This window comes from Neolamprologus brichardi, chromosome 16 (assembly GCF_056152115.1).
Source record: "Neolamprologus brichardi isolate AB-2024 chromosome 16, ASM5615211v1, whole genome shotgun sequence".
Taxonomy (NCBI): Eukaryota; Metazoa; Chordata; class Actinopteri; order Cichliformes; family Cichlidae; genus Neolamprologus; species Neolamprologus brichardi.
Window position 1 is genome coordinate 32,255,797 of NC_142119.1, and position 16,965 is coordinate 32,272,761.

At 44.1% G+C, this 16,965-nt stretch overlaps 1 protein-coding gene across 2 annotated transcripts; it reads right to left on the reverse strand.

Moving 5' to 3' along the window:
* Positions 1-7,151: 7,151 nt before the first annotated feature.
* Positions 7,152-16,566, reverse strand: LOC118454801 (uncharacterized). 2 transcript variants are annotated; one of them, XM_087830023.1, is made up of 7 exons: positions 16,477-16,566; positions 15,564-15,669; positions 12,036-12,220; positions 11,760-11,908; positions 9,934-10,075; positions 9,665-9,791; positions 7,152-7,783 (listed from the first exon to the last, which is right to left on the reverse strand). In XM_087830023.1, coding segments are annotated over exons 1-7 (750 nt in total). In that variant the 5' UTR covers positions 16,517-16,566; the 3' UTR covers positions 7,152-7,782. The 2 variants fall into 2 exon arrangements, with proteins under 2 accessions (XP_087686149.1, XP_087686148.1); XM_087830022.1 differs by lacking the exon at positions 7,152-7,783 and having other exon boundaries at positions 9,544-9,791.
* Between the last annotated feature and the right edge of the window lie 399 nt (positions 16,567-16,965).

The following is a 16,965-nucleotide window of genomic DNA, read 5'->3' on the forward strand; positions in this document are numbered from 1 at the left end:
CATCCACAAGCTCCAACGCGTCCAGAACTGCTGCTACAGAGCTGCCCGTATCATCACCAGGACCCCTTCTGTCCACCACATCACTCCTGTCCTGCAGCAGCTTCATCATCTCTCTCCTCCATATCTCTCTGACCTGGTTAAGATCACCGCCCCATCTCTTTGTCTCAGATCTTCTTCTTCCCTTTCACTCTCCGTCCCTTCCCCCCGTCTTGCAACCATGGGGAGCAGGGCTTTCAGCTGCTCCACGACTCTGGAATTCCCGACCTCCTGATTTAAGAAAAATCTCTTCCTTCTCTCTCTTTAAGTCCAAACTCAAAACCCACTTGTTCAAAATAGCTTATCCCACATAACCTTTCCACTCTCCTATTTTATTTGTTTATGTCTTACGCTTTTATGATTCTGTAAACTTCTTGCTTTTATGTTGCTTTTAAGTGTACAGTGACCTTGACTGTTTTGAAAGGCGCTTTAAAATAAAATGTATTATTATTATTATTATTATTATGAAGGAGAAAATCTTTTGTTCATTTGTTTGTTTGTTTCTACATGAGCTTTGATCATTCTCTGTAAGATTAAGGTCAGCTATTGAACGGCCTGCTTCAAATCCACCTCCATCGTCCTGATACCCAAAAACTCCAACCCATCTAGCCTCAATGACTACCGCCCAGTAGCACTCACCCCCATCATCACTAAGTGCTTAGAGCAGCTGGTCCTAGCACACTTCAAATCCTGTCTTCCCCCCCACCCTGGACCCCCACCAATTCGCATACCGCCAGAACAGGAGCACAGAGGATGCAGTCTCCATCACACTGCACTGTCCTCTCACACCTGGACAACAACAACACCTACGCCAGAATGCTGTTTATAGACTCGAGTTCAGCGTTCAATACAATCCACCCCTCACAACTCATCAGGAAACTGACAGACCTGGGCATCAGTTCCCTCATCTGCAAATGGTTACTGGACTTCCTGACCAACCGCCCCCAACATGTCCGGCTGGATAACCACTGCTCATCTACAATCACAATGAACACCGGTGTACCACAAGGCTGTGTGATGAGCCCTTTCCTCTACTCCCTCTTCACCCACGACTGCAGACCTGCTGATGGTTCCAACACCATCATTAAGTTTGCAGATGACACCACGGTGATTGGCCTCATCAGTGACAACGATGAGGCCGCCTACGGGGAGGAGGTGGATCGTCTGGCTGAGTGGTGCGACAGAAACAACCTGCTGCTTAACACTGAGAAGACCAAGGAGCTCATCGTGGACTACAGGAGGGATGCTGACCCACATCCACCCATCCACATTAAGGGGACGGCTGTGGAGTGTGTGAGCAGCTTCAAGTTCCTGGGAGTCCACATCTCCGAGGATCTCATCTGGACGACCAACTGCTCCAAGCTGGTCAAGAAGGCTCGCCAGCGCCTCTTCTTCTTGAGGACTCTGAGGAAGAACCACCTGTCCTCAGACATCCTGGTGAACTTCTATCGCTGCACCATCGAGAGCATCCTGACCAACTATATAACAGTCTGGTACGGGAACTGCTCTGCCTCGGACCGGAAGGCGTTGCAGAGGGTCGTGAAAACTGCCCAGCGCATCGCTGGAGCACCACTTCCTGCCATAAAGGACATCTACAGGAAGCGGTGTCTGAAAAGGGTTGGGAAAATCATCAAAGACCCCAGTCACCCATCACATGGACTCTTCATCTGTAATATACTTACATATCTATATTATTGCTAATATATATTGTAATATATCTATATCATGGCTAGGGATGGGTATCGTTTAGGTTTTATCCGATACCGGTGCCAAACCGGTACTTTTGAAACGGTGCCGATGCTTAAACGGTGCTCAAACCTGTGCTTAAAGAATGGAGAACACAAAATTGGTCCAAAAACCTCTCATGTTCAGCTGTTTTTTTGTAAAAAGATAACAATGTTAGCCTTTTCTGCAGCTATAGGGCATATATGGTATCACTCTTGGCTGGAAGCAATGCTTAAACAATGGAAAAAACACAAACTTTGTCCAAAAACCTCTCATGTTTAACTGTTTTCCACTTTTTCTTTGGTCATTTTAGCCTTTTTGGCCAGGGTGAAGGGAGTATCTGCCATCAAACAAGAAGACAGCCGCATGTAGCTACGATGATGTTTGCTAGTTCACCTTACATGCATTAATGTAATAACGTGGTTAGCCTACTCAACGTAAATTACACACAAACAACATTAAGCTACTCACGCAGAGAAGAACGGCTGCTGCTGCATCATCATCCTCATAATTTCTGCTACACTGGCAGGGCTAGGGGCCAGGACTCTCCTCTTCGGGTTTTTGGGGGATGTTGCTAACTCCGGGTCCGATAACAGGCACCACAGTACATGTGCACGGTGTGAGGTCTCGCAGCAAGCTATCAAATATGGCGCATTTTTCGGCTTTTAAAAAAAACGCTATGCGTCGCCAGGTGTTTCATCGGATTTGAGGTGTTACCTTCTTTGACAGTATCACAGTATCAGCTTAAAGCACTTGTTGCAGGCTGCTGAGTTTGCATCTTTTGCTGTGAAGTACAGCCAGACTTTCGACCGCTTCGCCTTGGGTGTTTTTAATCTGTAACTCTGCTCTAAAAGAACGTACCTGGACCCGCCTACTATCCTCGGAAACGTAAAATGATTGGCTAGAATCTAAAGTGTATCACAGCTCAGGAAAATAAAAGCACCAAAATAAAGCACCTCTGCTTTTCGGTCTGGTTACTACCGTTTATGTCAGAACTGGTGCCATCATGGCACCGGATACCGGTACCCATCCCTAATCATGGCTAAAGCACTTCTGGATGGATGCAAACTGCATTTCGTTGCCCTGTACCTGTGACATGTGCAATGACAATAAAGTTGAATTCTATTCTATTCTATATTTTAAAGTAAAGGCTTTAAAACCAAGTTAGTAAAAACGTCACTAATGTCACATGACTTTGCCGACATGTGGCCAACAGCAGTGTTTTAATGTTCTTCGTTATTAAACATTTGCACATAAATAAGTGACATAATATTCAGTACTTACTTAAAGTTTACTCTTCGGGTGCCCCTCATCCGCCGTTTTTTTTCAGCAAAATTATCCACACCCACCGCCGTGCTGTGCATTCTGGGATATGTTGGGCCACGAAGTCTACACCGCCACATCCTTAAAATTCAGGGAAATGAAGGACGCATTTGAGGGCCGCCTTCGAATTGGGACAGCCTTCGTTGCGTCGCTGTGACGTAATCGGCCTTAAAATGCGGCCTTTAAGGCTGCAGGCCCTGAATTGGGATACAGCCCGTGACTGTAGAAAACATGGACGATGCGACAGCTCCCCAAAAATGAAGCCAAAATGTAAACGTCTCTATCGCCCCCTGGTGTCTGGCTGCAGTATAGGTCATAAACCCCACCTCCTCAGATATTTTTTTTCCCAAAGATTCTGTCTTTTGTTATCAATAGCTCTCACCACGCTGATTGATGTCCAAGGGGTCTCCTTTCCCATAAGTTTGATTCTAACTCCTACCGCGGTGATGTTAAATTGGGGTGTAACGCTATCACAGCTTTGACTGACAGCTGCAGTCATGGAGAAACTTGCGTATCTCTGTTCGCGAATAGCAGATAGAGCGTAGGCTTTGAGAGGCGGGCCAGCGTTTACGCTACGAAAACACGACTGTTTTAACCTGACAGCCTGAGGTGTTCTTCAGTAAACTGGACTACCCGACAGAAGGACCCGCTGCACTTTTTTGGTACCTCTGTATACAAACAAATTCATGTTTGTTTGTTTTTTAAAATACTCCTTAAAGTACTTATGATTCTTCTTTACTCAAGTACAGGGTCAGAAATGTACTCAAGGTATAGAATAGAATAGAATAGAATAGAATAGAATAAACCTTTATTATCCCACAGATGAGAAATTTCGGTGTTCCAGAGCTCTTACAGCAAGGGAAAATAAAATATAAAAGAAAGACACAAGGTGTTCCTATAAATACAGGCAGCCAAGGTTCGTATATACAGGTATATACAGGTATCAAATTTTCATCATATTCTCCCACCTGTCCAGAAAGCTCCTGTTTTCTGCCTTTCTTTTTGCCATTTTGGGATAGGTAGCATGGCAGTATTTGCATGGTTGCTATGACTATGGTCAACAGAGGAGAGGGTGCTAATGGGTCCTGTCGTGACTGACGCGCCAAAACACCAACAGAGCATTCTGGGAATTGTAGTATTAGCAGTACATGAACTGTATAATACCAGCAGGCCAGCTCTAATAGTAATTTTGTATGGCTTCGCGTGTAATTAGGCTACGGGCCAAATTTGGCCCACGGGCCAGAGTTTGACACCTATGTACTAGCAGATCCATAACTATGAGAGCAAAACTAATCAGTGTGCACATTTCACACAGTTTGCATAATTTTGCTTGCACTCTTTCTCTCTGTGCAGAGTGAGACTATTTCTGGGCACATAGTGAGTGTAGGAGCTCGGTTTGACTCAGAGACCGATGGAAACATCAGTCTGAGCCGCTGACAGGACTGCATAGTGAAGTAGTTCTGTCCCCCACCCTGAACATGACAGGGCAATAGATGCTGCAGCTCCTCCTGGTGGATGGTAGAGGACCTGTCTGTCCCAAAAATTAAAGGTTTCATTTAGTTTTAGTCTTTCACTCAGTTGTCATTTTTTATACATGATTTATTTTCCAGCAGAAAAACAGCAGACCTTAGTTTGCTTAGGTTCAGTCACATCTATCATCACACTGATAAGCACTAAACTGTCTCTGTATGACTCTGTCTGTGTCTCTGTTGGTCTCTTACCCTTCCTGTGAAGGTGTGCTGTCCTCAGCTGCAACTGATTTCTTCTGATTTCTTCATGAATAGAAGTCTTCTTCTAACTGCTTTTTAAATCCAAATCAGAGCTCATTATCACTAATGTGCAGCAGTCTGGTGAATGTCTGTACTCGCGTTCTTCTTGGTTTGGAAATTTTCTTTGAAGTTTCGAGGGCCAGAGGCGAGGACACTGACATCACTTCCTGTTTACATCCATGAATTAACCTGTTGACCTGATAATAAACTGATCATTGACTGAGCTATCTTCCTCATCTCTCCTGCAGAGCTGCCTCATACCTCCTCTTCCTCCCCTCCTATCATCTCCGTGTCTGTCTATTCTGCCATCTAGTGGCCTTCTATGTGTACTGAACACAGACTGTTCTGCTAGTGTCCATCTGCTGCAGCAAGAAGACAGAAAACAATGGGCGACTTTAAACCCTTTTAGAGGATGCTTATCAGAGGATTTCTAAAAATTACTCTAGTAAGAGTAACAATAATCATGTATTTTAGTATAATCTTCCTAAGTTTTCTTCTAATGTGCACCTGCAGCAACTCTGAAAATGGATTAGAGGAAAAGGATGGATGATGGATAATGGATGGATGGATGATGGATGATGGATGGATTTTGCTGACGCAGGTTTAAATGTCCAGTGTTGTTGATGTCACCATGTTACGGTACAGACAGTGTTGGGAAGGTTACTTTTAAAATGTATTCCATTACAGATTACAGAATACATGCCCCAAAATGTATTCTGTAACGTATTCCGTTACGTTACTCAATGAGAGTAACGTAACGGAATACTTTGGATTACTTAATATATTATCATGCTGTTTACAACTACATGAATGTACTATTGCTGTGATTTATTACTGTTACTGAAGGTCCGCGGCTCCGATCCGTAGTAAAGGGACCTCTGGCTAATACGGTGGGTTCTGTGTCGGGCTCGTAGCCGAAAACTAGCTTTACTTTGTTGTCTGGGTCAACTTTGCTAGCGAGAGACAGAGAGAGGCGTTGAAAGGCTGCACCAACAGAACTTATTGTTTCAGAGGAAAACACGAACATGGTGTACAGTCGAGTCTTAATAGCTTACTTACAACTGGGCTCGTCAGGCACTCTTCTTGGCTGCAGTGGTTATTATTATATTTACATGCTTCCAGCTCCCGTTTTTGCTCATGACAGCTCGTACTTTTCCTTTTTCTCCCTCCCTCGCTCACAGACACATAACGTGTATGGCAGTCCATTCTCCCTGCAGCACGGACTACACTGCCTATGATGCTACATTCTTTCGAGCTATACCTGTAGCATTCTGCCTGTTAGCTTAGCACAACAACACAACAAAAAGGGCTCTCTCACCCAGGAAACACGCAGAGAGAGTGTCACCCTGTAACCATGGCAACCGTAACGCTGCCACCTGGAACAACAGAACGTAGCTGTCAAACAAAACCCGAACAGTCCTGACCCGCCACAATATGAAACAGGGAAGTACCGCCGTGTAATCCATTTATTTCAACAAAGTAACTGTATTCTAAATACCACCTTTTTAAACGGTAACTGTAACAGAATACAGTTACTCATATTTTGTATTTTAAATACATAACGGCGGTACATGTATTCCGTTACTCCCCAACACTGGGTACAGAGCAGTGTTTTTTTTCACTCGCCACCTTGAACTGCTGCCTTAGGCTCTTCAGTTCTTGCCTTAGCTGATCTATCTTGTTGGCTTCGTTGTTTGAGGTGTAGAGAGGCTTTGCTGTCCGCTTCTCCTCTTGTCCAAACCTCTCTACAGGTAGGCTGACTATCACTGTGGTCCTTGTCTTTAGGCATTGTTCAACTTGTCCTTTGGCAGTTGCTTGCAAGATGGTATCAACGTCTTCATCGAACTGGAGTCACGCCTTCTCCTTGCTAGCTTGAGGCCACTTCACCCGACGATGTTCTGATGACCTGTGAGCTTCGAGGGCATGCATCACCTGGAGGCTCCGGACACTGTGGGGTGACTCTGGGTCTGGTTCCTCCTTTGTCTCACCAGGCATGTTTTCTGCGCGCTGTGATGCCAACACCTTCTGCTCACACCTCATCCTGGCCTGTTGGAGCCGCAGGATCGGCATTTCTTGCCGCATATGCATTCCACGGTCATTGTCATATTTGCATTGCCAAGTGTCGTATTTTGTAAAGAGTGACTCTGCTGTAGCTGTTAGAGAGCCATCAGTGAAGGCTGATATTAGATCATATTGTAAATGCTTACACTCGTCTCCAGTAGAGCAGAACTGATGATATCCTCTAATAAAAAAGTTAAACATTACTGATATAAGTTCATGTCCATAAACTGTGGCCAAACATGTTTTATTAATCTCAAGCATTTCAACTTTGACAACATATTTGAAGGCATTCAGACATCAGTGTTAGCAATAATCCTCAAAATCCATATCTGTTTGTCTAGAATTCATGTTTTAAAGCTACATAACAAAAACTCGGTGACGTAAACATAGATTAGGTACATAAACAGCTGCTACTCCAGGTCCCATCTCCTGCTTTGTCAGCTGTCTTACCAGGATAGTCAGAATCCTCTAAACTGCTTCTCAGGAGACGACGTCCTCCTGCAGTCGAGCAGACTCTGATATCAGCTTTTTTAACCTATCCTATTACATTACTTCAGAAATCTTGTTTTCCCCTCATCACGGTCCAAACGCATACATCCCAGCAGCCCACGAAAATAATCTGAAAACTCTGTTTAACATCTCTGGATGTCACGCTTCATCTGATAGTCCAGTTTGTAGGAAACACACAAGCTCTGCCATACTAAAGTCCTCCATCAGACTCTGTTTTGAGAAGTTTGTGTGTTTAGGTTTAAGAAGTAAGACGTCGTCTTGGACAGCAGCACAACTTCTTGAACGTCCTCTACCTGCTGCCTGCTGAAGGCTTCTGGATGTCACCATTAGCAGCCTGGGAAACACGACTCTCACTGCATCTGTAATCACACAAGCAGAAAACATCAGTTTATAGTGTTAATGTGACCGGCAGCCTTTAGTGTGTCTGGTGTACACTGCTCAGAAAATGTTACAAAATAGAGGAGCAGTTCAACATCAAGTCAGTGAAACTTTGGGATATTGATCTGATTAGTTCAGTATCAGAGGTGTTAGTCAGGTTCAGCTGCTTTGGTGTTAATGAAACTAACAACAGGTGCAGCAAGGACACATCCCCCAACACAGTTTCACAGGCGGAGGACGCTCACGTCTCCCTCCTCTTACAATATAAGAGCCTTGAGACGAGCACTGTTGTCATAAATAACTGAACTGAACACCGTGTGTCTATCACAGCCATTTCCATAAAAGAATATTTAATGTGATGTTAATTTATTTTGTTTAGGTTTTTACCTTTTTTTACTCATTTTCACTTTTAGCTGTGATTGTTTTTGTGTGTTTCTTGTCTTATTTCCCAGTGTTAAAGCACCTTACCTTCTTTCGGTTCCCAATTTTGAATTGTTCCATATCTGAGGCGTGATCCCAGGTTTTCTGGTTTTCTTTTCCTCTTGACCATCTTCAGCGCTGACAAACTCATGGGCTTTAAAACTTTTAATGGTCAGCTTATAAAAACGGCTCCTTCTTTAAGGAGGAACACATAAACTACTTTGTGAAACACAATTTCTTGTGAATGTCAAACTGAGAAGCAGAGAACCAATCAGAGTGTTTTTAGCTGTGATGTTGGTGCTGCACTGCTGGTTAGCTCAGCTTGATAGTGCCTTTGAACCGAGAGGATGCTGAAAGGTTTCCGGTTCAGTATGCTCTCTGTTTTAGTTTCATGTTTGAATTTTAGCCTGTTATTAACTTTTCCACACTTTTAGAATTGACAGAGTTTGTGGCTCAGTGTTTTCCTTTCTTTGTTTTTCTTTGTTGTGGGGTTTTGTGGATTTGGGGGAAGGCATGTTAGCAGGCAGTGAGAGAGAAGGAAAGACAGAAGTGTGGACATGAGAGCAGGAAGTTAAAGCATGTAGGGACTATGAGCTGTACAGATAGAGGGGAAGTAAGAGCAGGATCATTGGAGGTGGATTCAAACTGTTGTGCCGTGGTGTCAACAGGAAGACCAATGGAGGATGGGCAATCTTTGTGTGTGTGAACAGTGGAGGTGAAGAGAAGGTCAGACGGGATCATGAGTTTGAAGTTTGAAATCAAATAGTTGATGCTGAATGTTGTCAATGGCCCACAGGTTGGGTGTCAGTTAGAAGACAAAGAGGAAGTGATAGAGAGAGTTCCCAGGAGGCAAGAGTGATGACTGGAGCCGATTTACCAGAAGTTAACTAGTGTTGTAAATATGGTTCTGTTTGTGTGTTTCACTTCACTCTGTGTCAGTTTCAGTGTGAGTGAAACACCGATCTTATGTCTAAGTGTCACTCTGGGAGATTTCAGCCGCTCACGTTCTGTTGGTTAAATGTTAAATGTCACGTGTTTGTTGGTAAATACAAAGATGTGAGACTCACTGTCTGATAGGAAGACAAACCAAAAGCCGAGCAAACTGGCGTGACGACCAGAGCTGGTTGTAACACTCCCACCAGTTATGTGGCAGGAAATTCAAGGTCAAACAAGTTTTTCTACCACAGAAAATGACTTTTCTTTCTCGAGTAAACTCTGGTACTCTCCAGTGTTTAACACCATTGGACATTTCATTGACTCACCAGTCACCAAGAAGAATCACATCAGTCTTACACACTGAGTAATCGTGAGCAGAATGCTTTCAAACTGTCGAATCAGCTCTTTTACGTGCCCCGCTGACACGCTTGGAGTGGATACAGCACCCACTGGTGTCTGTGTGGTGAGTGTGTGCAGCAGTGTTGCCTCTCACCGGTGAGGCATACCATGGTAAGTGTAGGCAGCGTTTGATTTTCTCAGTTTGGAAAAACCCGAGGTATCCCAATGCAAGAATGGCGAGGACCACGATGCCGACGAGCAGCCCCACGATCATCGGCGTCCTGTTCACGTGTTCTGAGAAAACAGACGCAGTGATTTTACTGCTGCAGCTTTAAAACCTTCAGCTGATTCAAAAGCAGCGGAGTCGTTTACATCTGTGTCTCTGGTTGGAGTCGGAGCGCGTTAAAGGAACGTTACACCAAGAAGAGCAGCTTACCTGATGCAGGGATGACCTCACACTGGATGCAGCTGCGTGGTTCCACGAGGTCCCCGTGGACCGTATAGGCCACCTGAACACAGTACCGCTGCCCCTCCTCCAGCTCTTCAATGGTCCAGGAGGCTATGGTGTCTTCATACTCCTGACAATATGAAATTAGAAGATATTTACTTGATATTTACTTTGCTTGGGCTCCTGTTGTAACTTTAAAATGTTGACTCTCTGAGCGATTCCAGTTGTTAAACATGCAGGTTTAGTTTTTGCTGCTGATGTCTGAAATAATAATTTAACCAAAACAATTAAAAGTAAGTGGACAAACTAACTGAATTTTAAACATATATATATATATATATATATATATATATACATATATGCAACAATACTCGTATCGATATTGAACCGTTCGATACAGTGCTTTCGGTTCGGTACGCATATGTATCGAACAATACAAAATTTTTGATGTATTTTATCAACTTTTCTTCTGACGATGCTGTCTGTGTTGAGAGCTCAGTGGATCTGCGCTCGACTACTCCGCCTAGGCTGCACTGTCGAGCGCAGATCCACTGAGCGCAGCACAAGCTAGCAAGACAGAAGCTAAGCTCGTTGCAACATGGCAAATTGAACCTCCCCCACCCTCATTCAGATCTGGCGTTTGGAACTATTTTGGTTTTCATGTGAAGTATGACCCTGAAGGTAAGCGCGTCATGGACTAAAGTAAAACAGTATGTTGGATGTGCCACGCAATGCTCAATTACATTGGTGGGAACTAGTGTTTTAGCGCAGTTAGCTCGTTAACGTGTTGGTCGTCCAGCCCCATGCACGGGCGATCCGCGGTAGCTCGTTAACGGAGATTTGCCGTGTTGTGGCGTTAACGTCATTTCAGATTAACGCTGACAGCACTAGTGGGAACACAACGAATATGACTGCACATTTACCCGATAGCATCCTAGTGCAAAGACAAGTGGAAGCAGACAAAAACAACAAGCACGCATGCTACAAACTTTACCCGAGTCATTTAGACAGCCGTTAGCACATGATTCTCCTTATGGGGACCTGATATGTTTAATATGCTGCTGAGAATATAGCCCAGAAGAAGCGTATAGTATAGCTTTTATTATGGAAAGAGACATTTCTCTGTAATAAACTCTCTTTTCCAAAGATGAGTGATTCCTCGATCAGATAGATTATTTTTTTTATTACTTTGTTGTTTCAGCAACATTAAATTTAAAAACTGTACTTTTGAGTTAAAATATATATTTATAATTTTAATAAATGACAAATTAAAAAGGCATGAACATTTTTTTGTATCGAAAAAATATCGAACCGAACCGTGAATTTTGTGTATCGTTGCACCCCTTATATATATATATATATATATATATATATATATATATATATATATATATATATATATATATATATATATAGTTTTTAATGTGGCTGATAATCTCTAGCAGTCAGTAACAGCCTGAAGTGGTGGACCCATGACTCTCTGGCTTCAGTTTAGTGCTAAAAATGAAGGCGCAGGATTCATCTGGACACGAAACTGCTTCTCAGTCACTTTGAGTCTCTGAAAATGGGAACTGTGTAAAAATAGCTGTAATTCTGAAACAGTTTGCGCAGACTGTTCGTTAGTCTCTGTGGTGGTGCAGAGGCAAACTGTCCAAATATGCATGGACCTGCCTGCACACATTGACCACTGACAGATACATGTGCACATTTTCTTTAAAAAAAATAATAAAAATATCAGATATATTCTGAGCAGTGACACGTGCTGTAACATCAGGTGAGCATAAACACCTGGAGGAATCACTCCGTGTTCTCACCTGCAGAGGACTCTCTCCCTCTCTGCCAAAGTAAATCATGTGCTTGGCATTGCTGTCGTGTTCCTTCGCCAGCTCGTGGTCATCGTTAAGGAATACGGTGAGTGATCCAGGCCGGGTCAGAATGCTTAACGGAGGCGTGCAGACGTCACCTGGAAGAGCAGAGCGAGCGTCAGCACAGCAGCAGCTCGTGGTTCACACTCTGGTCAGGATGGTTAACACCTCGAGTCTCACAGCTTCCCCCACAGACAGCGCTGACACATATCTGAGGTTTCTCACCGTATCTGCTGCAGGCGTTAACACCCTCAGATCTCAGCCCCCGTCTCTCGGCCTGCACACGCACCGTCACGCAGCTGTTCTCAGGCGAGTCGTTAGTGTCGCGCGGCCCGATCGCTGATATGTTGCAGGAATGGAAATGCGTCTGGATGCAGGCTGGAAGAGCTTCCCATTTATCAGAGTTAAATCTGAGGATGAGGAACAGAAACGAGTCAGAGAAAACATCTGCTCAGCATTCTCTCCATAAAATCCCTGCAGCGGGTGGAGAGAGAGCACAGCAGACTACTGTCCAAACATCAACAACATTTAATAATAAGAACAGCGCAGTAAAGTCGCTGCTAGTAATTTATCAATATATTAATTTGTTCTGTGTTACAGAAACATGGTTACAGCAGGATGAACACAATGCACCTCAAAGGTCTTGACAACACTTCACTTGTTCTACAATTTTTCATGTTACAACTTTATTCCAAAATTCATTTTTTATCCTTGCGACAGGAATGACAGATCACATAGTTCGCTCACTCGGTCGCAGCTTTCCAGCTGCAGCCCCACACACAACCACAACCTCAGGTGCCGGCACGCTCTTAGGGAGGCGTTATGAGTTAATGGAGGTCCGGTGTGTCTCTGCCTCCCCTGCAGCCGTGCCCAGGCCACACCCAACCTAGGTCGGACAGCCATCCAGCCTAGCCCAATCGGGCTTTGCCATGTGCGTCCGTGGCCCATGGACTAGCGGCAGGGATGAGTTGTGTCCGGGGCCGACCGAGTGTGTCCAGCGACGGCGCAGCAGTCAAGGAGGTAAGCCGCGTCTCACATGCAGCTTGGCAGGCTGGACCACAAGCGCTGAACTCTGGTGTAAACAATCCAGGTTCAGACGGCGCTGGCCTCTGCCGAGGACGCCGCTTGGACCAGACTGCACTGTGACCTCTGACATGAATGTGGCAGGTTCAGATGGCGCGCAGACCTCCAACTCAGCCTGTGCAGGTCCCTGTTCTGGGCGACCTGTTCTGGTCCAGATAGCACGCAGACCGCTGGCTCGCAAAACAGGTCCCTCTTGTGCATGGACCTCCGCAACACCATGGGGGTCGTCTCCCTCCCCAATGCGATTGAGGAACGCCGGTCAGGCTGGCGGCGGTGTCGGACAGGAACCAACCAAGCTTCCAGACTCAATATCAGTTGCATCTGGAGCTCGGAACGGTCCTGCAGCTGTTCCAACTGGCGGCGAGACACCACCACCTGCTCCCTTCACGTAGCTGCAAGCTCAACCACCATTCGGGCCAGCGTGTCCATTGGCTGGCCCGGTCGAGGTTCCGCCATGCCACCTCCCGGTTTTCTTTATTCAGGTGCTCAGTCTTACACACAACCACAACCTCAGGTCCGGAGGCGTGATGAGCTAATGGAGTTCCGGTGTGGATCTTTGGATCTTTTACAGAAGAGTGACTTCTGTCTGATCACTCCACCATGCAGACCTGATTGGTGGGATGCTGCACAAATTGTACTCCTTTCTCCACAAAGCAACACTGGAGCGATATCAGAGTGACCAACATTCTTGGTCATCTACCTAAATAAGGCTCTTCTACCCCAATTGCTCAGATTGACTGGGGACATACCTACATGGAACTCCAGTCACCCCAGTGTGTGAAGAGGATTCTCCATTAACATGAACGAATCGATTCAACTCAATTCAATTTTGTTTATATAGCAACAAATGACAACAACATTTGCCTCAAGGCGCTTTATATTGTAAAGTAAAGACCCTACAATAATACCCTGCGCATTGGCAACAGTGGGAAGGAAAAACTCCCTTTTAACAGGAAGAAACCTCCAGCAGAGCCAGGGTCATTGTCAGGACTTCCTGATAATAATGGGCGCCTCCTGGGTGAAGTGTTCTGGGCATGTCCCACCGGAGGAGGCCCTGGGGCAGACCCAGGACACGCTGGAGAGATTATATCTCTCGGCTGGACAGCATTGAATTCATACAGTAAACGTGCTTCCTGTAGGCCAGGGATTTCCAACTCAGTTTACACTTCGATCCTTGCAGGCCTGACAAGTGAAACAACCCTTTCAGTCAGTGTGAAGTGCAGTTTCAACAGTACATCTCAGTTGTTCCACATGATAAAGAATTGCTGCTGTATCTAATGAAAGAAATCTATCAGCACGACTACACAGTGGAACTTACGAAGACCCCGTTTCACGAAAAATTCAAGTTACGAAGGCACTGAACAGCAATATTTCTGCCCGTGTTACGGCAAAATGCCCAAGTAACAAAATCCACTGGCTCTGATTGGCTGAGCCTACAATGCCCACAATGCCTTCCGAATCATCTGACAACCCCTTAGCTTCTGTACTTGCGCTTCGCTGTTCCACTTGGACGACGTATTGTTGTTCTAGTTAGCAATTAGCCTATAGCCTATCGTTCAGCATCGCCTCACTCAAAACGTGCAATGGGTGCTTTGACTTACGAAAGTTTTCGACTTACGAAAGACCCTCGGGAACGGATTAATTTCCCAAGTCGGGGTTCCACTGTATTGGTTTAAATAGTAAGAAAGAAATGTGTCAGGCTAAAGTACAAGTTGTGGTTGCTGGTCTGCTAGTAATCAGACCTGGTTACTGGCCTTGTCTGAACCTGAATCTGACTGAGATGCTGTGGCATCAAAAAGGCGGTTCATTCTCAAAAACCCTCCAATGTGGCTGAATGACATCAACTGTCCAAAGATGAGTGGGTCAGCGCTGCTTGATTGCAGCAGTTGCTGCTAAGGATAGCCCAACCAGTTACTAGGTTTTAGGAACAATCCCTTTTTTTACACAGGGCCATGTAGGGTTGGAGTTTTCCCTTAATAATAAACACCTTCATTTAGAAACTGCATTTTGTCTTATCTTTGCCTGATATTTAAATTTGTTTAATGATCTGAAAAACACAGCTGTATGCCCTCCTTCACATTTGCAAAGCTGCCTGCTGGGCAGGATCGTACTTTTTCTGGACCCCCTGTTCTAATTTGAAGCTATATAAATAAAACCGCATTGAATAACAGCTGCAGACTCATTCTCAGTCAATGATCTGATTTATCGATAAACCGACGAACCTCTGAAACTGTTCAAAAAACAGAAGTGGTTATGTGGCGCAGTCAGCCTTCCACTTTCTGTTTGAATGGATTTTATTCTCATTTTTACTTTTATTTCTTGTTATTAGCTTTATTTTTCTTTTTTAACCTATGTTTATCTTTACTGTAGTTTATTTAATTCAAATTATTATTCAAATGGTACGTTCTGGGCTCCTTTTATTTTAAAAATATTTCTATTTAATTTCTTTCTGTAGTTTTTAGCTTATTAAAATGTTTTATTTAACCCATCCAGTTTGTTTGTTTGTTTGTTTGTTGTTTTGTCTTTTTGTGATGACCTAAATCCAGTAAATGATATCTTGAGTATAGTTTGGAGCATGAGATGAAATTCTATTGTTCATTTTAATAATCACTAAAGGAAAAGGAAGCTCCACCTTAAAACAGAGCACCTTCCTTGGCTGTGAGGTCTCACCTGCGGTACTTCACAGTGTAGGTAACGTCCGGCTCCCCTGGAGTCCACGTCAGCTGACCCTTCTCCACCTGGACGTTCTGTGGAGGCGGCGGCGCCTGAGAGGCAACTGCAAAGGTGAAGAAAGCAAACCAGAGAAACCCCTGCATAATCCAGATTATTGTTATTCGTGTGATCACAGCCTCAGATGATTTATTAAAGAGACAGCAGGAACCATCGACCCCACGACGTCTGAGCTCAGAGGGACAAAGATTCAAAAACGAGGAACAACATCTGTCTGCTGCACACGGCACGTTTTTAAAAACTAAACAGATGTGAACCTGATGTTTGTGGTGACGTCATTAAATCAGATTTCTGTCATTTATTCACTTTCATGTCTGTTTTCTGATTGGACAGATCAGTTATTTATTGACTGAGAGTGTCAGAGTCAAAAGTCTTTACAGTGAACAGATGAACGAATATTTATTGCATCAGTAATAATGAAGGTTAAACATGTTGACAGGCTGATTTAAACAAACACAGAAGTGATGATTATAACCTGAAATAAACTCTTTGAAAGCTTCACACATCCTTTCCTGTCATGTCAGGAGCTTTGGGCATTTATAGCCCACTTCCATATTTCACAGGAACCTTTAACCCTCCAGCAGCTGGGGGTTAAAGGTTAAAAAGCTGAAACAGTCGCAGCAAACAGAAAAAGGACATTTTTTCATTTGAGGGCTGAACTGACCTATCAGGAATAACCTACTGCTGACTCTGTTATACCATTAAATGAGTCACCGTCAGCTGAAGAAATGAAAGTGAGCTTTAAAGTGTGACTCAGGAGCAAAAATAATCGATTTACATAATTAAAGGAGAAAATCACACACAGGATGTTGCTTCATCTGTGGTTAGTGTGCCGTTGGCGGCGGCTCCTTACCCCAGGTGAAGGTGTGGAAGCAGAGCAGGATCAGCAGCATGGTGACGGCGAGAATGAGAAGCTCAGCACTGTTTCAACTGTGTGTGTGTGTGTGTGTGTGTGTGTGTGTGTGTGTGTGTGTGCGAGCTCAGGAAGCACAGACAGCTGTCATGTGACCCGACTGAGGTTTTGACATGTTTGACCACAGTTTCCACGGGAGGTGGAGCTTGGTAAGCTAGAAATTACAAAAAGAAACAACTTAAATTAAAAAAAATGTAAAATATTAAATGACAGAGCTTAAAAAGTACAAATCTAAGTTAAATAAAATAAAATAATTAGTTAAAGCATTTAAATAAACATTCCTAAGCATTCACAGACATTCCTGCAGTTTAACTAATTAGTGTTTGTTATCAGGCTTCAGGGATCGAAAGACTGCATCTGCATGAATGAATATGAGCTGCCTTCTGAACAGTCTCACAGATGTAATATTATCTACAGCTACTCTTAGTA

Bases quoted from the DNA above. Each gene is read 5' to 3' on its own strand.
- LOC118454801 (XM_087830022.1), bottom strand. From the start codon at position 16,516: ATGCTGCTGATCCTGCTCTGCTTCCACACCTTCACCTGGG. The intron at 12,221-15,563 runs GTGAGACCTCAC...CCTCATCCTCAG, and splicing joins TACACTGTGAAGTACCGCAG to ATTTAACTCTGATAAATGGG. The intron at 11,909-12,035 runs GTGAGAAACCTC...CTGCTCTTCCAG, and splicing joins TAACGCCTGCAGCAGATACG to GTGACGTCTGCACGCCTCCG.